This window comes from Solanum dulcamara, chromosome 5, assembly GCF_947179165.1.
Source record: "Solanum dulcamara chromosome 5, daSolDulc1.2, whole genome shotgun sequence".
Classification (NCBI taxonomy): Eukaryota; Viridiplantae; Streptophyta; class Magnoliopsida; order Solanales; family Solanaceae; genus Solanum; species Solanum dulcamara.
In genome coordinates this window covers 56913801-56921935 of record NC_077241.1, presented here as the reverse complement: position 1 = coordinate 56921935, position 8135 = coordinate 56913801, and the positions used below count along the sequence as shown (strand labels likewise).

General features: G+C 36.9%; 1 protein-coding gene across 1 annotated transcript; it reads left to right on the top strand.

The window, feature by feature from the left end:
• Nucleotides 1-7457: 7457 nt before the first annotated feature.
• LOC129890618 (glycine-rich RNA-binding protein RZ1C-like) lies at nucleotides 7458-7892 on the top strand. The gene has a single exon (XM_055966137.1). It carries the CDS (start codon nucleotides 7458-7460, stop codon nucleotides 7890-7892), a length of 435 nt encoding a protein of 144 aa, XP_055822112.1.
• Nucleotides 7893-8135: the final 243 nt, after the last annotated feature.

Below are 8135 nucleotides of genomic sequence, written 5' to 3'. Positions count from 1 at the left end.
TGCGTGGAGAATTGGAAGTGTAATTCTAAGTTTTCTATTTTTTGAATATATATATTTTTAATAAATTTACCCACAAAATTATAGTAAATTACAACTGAAAAATAAAATAACAAAATTGAATAAATGAATGCAAAATATATCGCTCTCTTCAAGAAGATTCAAGTCCACTGCGGTATAATCTTACACTGATTCAGTATAATTGTCACACCCCAACTCTACACCCTAGGCGTGATCGGCACTCGAAAATCATTGTTGGTCTCAAACAAACCTTAGTCTAGCTGACTACTTAGTGGAAGTCTAATCATACGCGCAGAAGCTTTTAAAGGGGATGAGCATTTAAAATTGTTAACCAAACTCAAAATATCTCAAAATCAATCCCTAAGCAAAAGTTTGAAAATAGCTTTGAATAAAAATAGTGTGTTTAAAACATCATATTAATAAGAGTGAATTGACTCACTAACTTTTCTATGAAGTCTCTACTAACTGAAGATAGGTGTCGGAACAAGACCCACGTTTACCTTAATAAAGAATTAAATGTGTACTAAAATTGAAAGATATAAATGAAACGGAGCCCTCCAAAAACAAGAAGGTCTCATCAAACATAAGTTGATGAAGACAAGATCTCAACGAAGCGCCTGCTGTCAATCCTGAACATATGTATTTGCATCATAAAATAATGCAGCATCGAATGACGTCAGTACATTCAATATACGATATACAATACAGTTGAATGAAACAATGGCTAAACTGAATATGCATACTGAAAGGAACCGAAGGTTACTCAACTAAAAAGTAAAGCATGAAAATGTAATAAAAACAGTAAAGTTTTACAACTGAGACATGCAATAATATTAAATACTAAAATAGTATACTTTACTTTTCTTGCGGGGTTTCTCTAATTGACAACCATCACTATGAGTCTCGTGATGGTACAACATCTTGCCTGGTTGTTAGAGTCATCCAATATTTTGCCAGGGTAAAGGATGAATTGAACTTATGAATCCATACCTAAGCCCTTATCAGGGGTTGTGTGAGGAGTCGCCCGAACCAACGACATGATCATATCCTACTCTAGTGGCGCAGTTTATGAAATCTGGTTCATCTAAACCATACTCAAATCGGTGTTCAATACTATTCCCAAAACATATAATAATGCTTACATTAATCTCTGTGTTGAGTTAATACTCAAAAGTACTTCTTTAAATCATACTGAACTTTCTTTTAACTGATTGAAATTTCTTTTTAAAACTGTTTATGCTTTATTTAAAACTAATAATGCTCTCATTGTGAAAATAATGCTTTTGAAAAGATTCAAGTTCCCTTAAAACTTCTTCTTCAATGGCAGCTTATTTCTTGAACTCACTTTGAGTATGAAAACAATGCATAAAAATAAAGATGCAAAGACTTTCAAATAATACTTTTTAACTAGGGTTCATGTGATAAAATATGCATCAACAACAATCAAGGATTAGAAATAAATGAAGAACTACAATCTCAATGATAGAATCAGAATTCAATGATAAGAAATAAGGGCAAATTCGAAATTCATGAAACTTGGGTAAAAATCCTAGGTTTAAATCTTACTAACTGAACTTCAGTAGTAGAGTGAGAGGAAGAACATATTCACTCACTAGGATAACCTTACATACCTAGGAGAACAAAGTTCTTGAAAAAACCTCGCTTGGATGTTTGAAATCCTAGGTTGATCCTTTTGCTTCTTGCTTTAAGTTTTAGAAAAAAATATGGGAGTATCACTACTAAAAAATAGTGAAAAAATGACGTTTTTTGGTCAAACTTGACAGAAAAGCGACGCAGTTACTTTCATCACTTTTTTGCTCGACGCTTTTAAAAAAGTAATGGTAGGGTCGCAAAAGAGACGGACTGCGTCGCCCCTAATATTTTCTTAATTAAAAAAATAAATTAAAAAACGACGGACTCCGTCATTTTATTTTTTAAAAAAAATTATTTAATACAAAGCGACGGACTGTGATGTTTTGTTTTTAAATTTTTTTTAAAAAAATTCAGAAAAGCGACGGATAAATGGTCACTGTCCATTGCTTTTCTGGAAAAAATTTAATTTTTTTTTGTAGAAAATCGATGTACTAAAGGACCCTGTCCGTCGCTTTTCTGCAATATTTTTTACAGCAGAAACCTACCCTGCAATCAAAATTCAATTCACTTAATAGCAATTCAACCCATTCCAACACAACTAACAACAAACAAAATACGTAAAATACATAATAACAAACATAATTAAACACTTAAAAGAATAAAGTCATAATTTAGAACGATTTAAAGTCTTTCAAAGTTAACAAAAAAAGTTAAAATGTTTATAAACTAACATAGGAAACTTAAGGACTATTTTTTATGTATTTATCATTATCGTCGGAGTCATTCAGAGTGGACCCTCTTGAATGAATGGGCGATGGCTGACGGACGAGGTTGAACACTTCTTCTTTGATTTGCTCAACTTGTTCATTTATAATTTTTTGCTCCTCAATCCTTTTTGCCTCAGATTCTGCCAATGCGCGTGTAAGTTCTGCAAGTTGCTGAGATATAGTAGCTATTTGAATCCCGTCAACGGTCTCGGCTTGACGTGAAGATCCAATACCTTCTAAACCTGATTGGAGTCATCGTACGTCATTCCTAGAGCCAATTCCATATATTTGGCCCTTGTGGCTCCCTCCAACCACTTTTTCTGTCCAAATTTGAGTGGATTGTTCAGGCGTTAGCTGGACTGAATCTCTCATCTCACGTATGTGCCGTTCATAATCTTACTGCATATTAAAAAATAAAAGTTACAATCAATATATATATATATATATATATTAAAAATAAAAGTTAGAATCAAAATATATTATATATTATGTTAAATAACTTACATAGGCTCGCTTGGTCCTTTCCGCCACCCACTCATCTGGATCTGACGCATTAGTCTTTTTCTTCACATGAGTCTTTTTAAAGACTTCATGACGATAGGAAATGCATCCCAATTCTTTTTTCTATAAATAAAAATACAATTAATAAAATAATGTTTTGTCAAATAATTTATTTAAGAAAATGAATTTAAACTTAAAATATAGAAATCTTACCATCTCCCTCTAAATTTTACCAATACTCTTTACAACTGCGGTGTGCAACGAGCCACCCTTTAGGCTGGATCTAGCTTTTTTCCCTTGATCGGACAAAGTCTTGAATTCTTCGATATTTCAATACCGACTTAATTCTTCAAATATATGAGGCAACATCTTCTTTAGTCAGCTAGACAATCTGGCTCTCGCTTTTCTTTCAAAAGTGATCACAATGACCATATTGTACCTTGGCTCCCAAGTACATAAAGTCTGAAAAACAATGAATAGCGTTAAATAATTAGTTAAATAAAGTGTAGTAAAAATATTAAACTTAACTTAAAAAAATAGATTTAAACATATATATACCATGAATTCATTAAACATCGCCGACGGATACTATTTGGAATCTCTTGCTAAGCATGATAGGGCTCAGTATATAGCCTCCTAACACTCTCCTGAAGATCCCTAGCAGCCTCATTCGAAGGATACCACCTGCAAGACACATAATAAACATGTAACTAGTTCATGAATAATTTATTAATGTAGCAAAAAAAATATTAAACTTATAAGGATCCATTAGGCTCAATCATGACTCTCCCAAGTTTGTTCCTTTGCCCAAGATCTAACCCCGACACATCATGTGCTACCTCTAGTCTAGCAGCAGAAGATGGTGAAGCTGATGTTGTAGGAGTGTCAGTGTCACAACCCAAGACTAGGGCCTAAACGTGACACGGCGAATGAGACACCCGGAGGTACCTCACCCAAGCCTCTTAGCATTCACTAAGCATTTCATTGGTAATAATAAACAAATCAAGCGAAAAAGGAATGTAGGGACTAAGGGGCTTCACATTTAATAAAAGTCAAAGACAACATAACACATTTTTCTATATCCAACCATACCTTCTACATTAAAGACTTGGCAGGGGCTAAGATATGTTCCTAGCTCACCCTCAAAATAAGTGTCAAGAAATGTCTTAATAAAAATCTTAATGTTCTACATAACATAAGCTTAGAATAAAAGGGATGTTGTTATCAAACCATGGGAACTCACCACAAGCAATCTTCAAAACTAATCCGAGCTAGCCACGTGGAGGAGGTCGAGGAAAAACGTCGGTTCCTACATGGTGATACTATGTAGACAAAAGTATGCGTTAGTAATTTGAATGTACTAAGTATGTGAGAATGCAATGCCATATATCATTATACAATAAGATGATACAATGGACCATGCTAGAACCTCATTGTAGCGCCTTAAAAATTTTCATGTCAAGACCTGAACCATTCTTCATAGGCATATAGGCTTGAACCCGATAACTTCTAATTTCATATATGAGTTAGGATCAATTACTAAGTATTTAAAGTGTGCTTGATGTTTTTAGGGGTCATAAGGGATCTCTAACACCAAGCCAAGTTCAAAGAATTCCCATCGACTAAGTTTCTGAATGAGTTCGTATAAGGGTCAACTTCAAACGACTATATCTCCTAACATATGACTAATTAGGGGTACTATAACCTACCAAATTAAAGGTCTTTGAGTCTTCTTTCTAATGCCACTAAAATTGTAATTTTTGGAGTTTAGAGTCAAAAGTTATGACCATTTTACTACATACTAGTACTACAGGGATTTCAGGCTTGGGCGACCACTGCAGGATTTTAGGCCTGGCGCTCCAGTGGCGCGACGCGCCACTATTAGTTTGGTCTCTAGCGCGACGCACCACTATTAGGTTGTAGGGTTTTTAAGCCCATTTTTGCTTGGCGCTGCAGTGGCGCGACGCGCCACTATAGCGCCAACAGAGTTTTAGCCCATTTTCCTGATTTTAAGGGCATTTTAGTCTTCTCTTGTGTTACAACCAAAAGTGAGGTCATTTTGTTGGTGTATTTCACCTATTAAAGAGGCCTCTACGTCTCCTTCACTCTTTTCACTCTCACTCACACTCTAAGAACAAAAAGCCCTAACCTCCCAAGTGTTCTCAAAGTCTCCTTCTTCCTCCATCTCCAAGAAGATCAAGTCTCCATTTCCTTTCAAGTTTTTCACTCAAGAGTTGACTCCTCAAGGTATGTGAGCTTCCATCCATGGGTCCTTCCACCCATGGAGTCCAAAAGTTCTTTTCAAAATTTATATTAAAATTTTAAGGGTGAATCTTCATGGGCTCTTATATGATGACTTTAAATGCATAGATTATGATGTATTTTGAGTTTATTTACCTATATTGATGTATTTTGACTCTCAATTGAATGAATTGAATGATTTGCTAATGTGCCTTTATGAAGGCTTGAATGAGGGTTTTAACTATGAATGGTGGATTATTTTGAGATGTTTTAAATTGATGCATTTCATCACTCTCTTACTTGCAATAATTCTTCAAAATACATTTAAAGGTTTTATGAAGAAAATCCATCTAGTTTTCCCCATGATTAAAGTAAAGTGAAATGAAGTTGAATTGAAAGTTTATGAAGCAAATAATCATGATTAAGGGAGTCTTGAGAAATAATTGAATGATGATGAAAGAGCTTTTAGCCAAAGAAGGGATTCAACGTGAAAGGATAATTCACACATAGTTGAATCAAATGAAATATTTAATGAGCTATTCCACCGAAAATGATTTGATGTCTAAAGTTATACAATGCTTATGTTATTATGATATTTAAATGTTATTCCGTGGGATTGACCTAGCACCAAATGTTGCATGTAGATGGGGACTCGACCTAAGGGGTTCTTAAGTAAAGTCTCATGATGCATTAACTATGCGCTAACATAGGAGCCCTTGTAGGCTATTTAGGCTAGTGGATCCACAATTAGACAATAAAGTTAAAGTTATAGAACGTTAAAGTTGACAAAGTCCTACCCGGCAAGTAGACTCCCCATGCCAACGTAGGGGGTTATGTTGGATTCCATGTAATAGCTCTTATGGTCTTAAATGTCGGTTAAGGTCACTTCCCCACAAAAATGAATATTTTAAAGTTTCATATGATGATGCCTAATGCACACATTCACTTATACATAATGCTTACTCATGTCTTTCTTATGTTCTTCATTTCAAAGCATACTCGCATACTTAGTACATTCAAATTACTAATGCATACTTTTGCCTACATGATATCACCATGTAGGAATCGACGTCGCTCCTCGATCTCCTCCACGTGGCTAACTCGTATTAGTTTGAAGATTGCTTGTGGTGAGTTCCCATGTTTCTGGAACAACATCTTTTTTATTCTAAACTTTTGTTATGTAGAATAGTAAAACTTTTATTAAAGCATTTCGTGACACTTATATTGAGGGTGAGCTAGGGACATGACTTAGCCCCCGCCAAGTCTATTGTAGAGGTATGTTTGGACATAAATGGAAAAATGTTTTTATTTCCACTTATTATTGTTTACCATTACCAATGAAATACTTAATGAATGCTAGTAGGCTTGGGTGAGGTACCTTCGGGTGTCTCATTCGCCATGTCACGTCTAGGCCCTAGGCTTGGATCGTGACAAACTTGGTATCAGAGCATGAGGTTGTGAAATGGTCCTCGGAGTCCAACATACCACGTCAAATAGGGTCTTGTTCATAGTTGTGAAACGCGTCACAATTATAAATAGGAGGCTATGAGGCGTTTAGGAAAGTTTTTCACTTCTTTCAAATCCATGTTGTGCCTCAGAGTGTCCTAAGCCTTTCTATAACTAATAACATGTTTCATGTTTCTTTAGATAATGCCTCGTGGAAGACCACCTCGAAGGGCAAGGGTACCACCCCGAAGGGCAAGGGTTGATGATGAGGACCAACCTCCTCCGGTTCTGGATATCCCACATTATGAGGAAGGGGTATCCCATGCCGAGTTCTGAAATGTCATCACCTTATTGGCTCAAGTTGTGGCCAACCAAGGGCGTCAAAGTGTTCCCCCTCCCCAAGTGCAAAATTCGGCCACTAGGATTCGGGAGTTTCAAAGGATGAATCCACTGGATTTTGATATTTCTAAAATAGATGAGGACCCTATGAAGTTCATTGAGGAAGTGTATCGGATTGTGGAAATCTTGGGTATCCCATCAAATAAAAAGGCCGAACTAGCAGCCTATCAACTCAAAAGTGTGGCTCGAGTATGACATGAGCAATGGGTTGTGGAGAGGGGTGAGGAAGTTGGGCCGATTGAATGGGAAGAGTTCAAAGGTGCTTTCTTAGACCATTTCTTTCCATTGGAGTTGAGGGAGGCCAAGGTCCAAGAGTTCATCAACCTCCAACAAGGAAGCATGAGTGTGAGGGAATATGCCCTCAAATTTACAAGGTTGTCCAAGTATGCTCCCTTCATGGTCTCCGACTCCCGGGCAAGGATGAATAAGTTTGTTTCCGGTGTCTCAAGCTTGGTATCCAAAGAGTGCAAGATGGCCATGTTGGTCAAAGAGATGGACATCTCCCGGTTAATAACTTATGCCAAACAAATCGAAAAAGAGAAGTTGAGGGAAAGGTCTAGAGGGTTCAAAAAGATTAGAGTGGATGATGGAGGGTTCAACCCTCAAAGGTCCAGTCATGGTGGCATTATCAAGGGCCAAGGCAGTCAACGATTCTTAGGGCAAGGTTCTACAAATGCCCCCACTCCTAAATTCAACAAAGACAAGGGTGCTAAATTAATGATCCCAAGAGATAACATTGGTACCCAAGCTTTTCCCTCATGTGGGAAGTGTGGGAAGACCCACAAAGGAGAGTGCTTGGTGGGATCAAACGCGTGCTTCAAATGCGGCAAGCCGGGTTATCATGCTCTGGATTGTAGAAGTGGTGGTGGTGGTAGGACTCAAGGCCAAGTTGCTCATGGCCAACCAGTTCAAGGAGGTGGCCAATAAACCAACCGTTTCTATGCATTGAATGGGAGGCAAGAAGTTGAGGAAGCACCAAATATCATTACCGGTATGTTAAAGGTCTTTACTTTTAATATATATGCATTGTTGGATCCCGGTGCAAACTTGTCATTTGTTACCCCATTCTTAGCAAATGGGTTTGATGTGTCACCCGAAATGTTATTAGAGCCTTATTTGGTGTCTACCCCCATGGGTGAATCGATTATTTCTAGGAAGGTCTATAAGGGT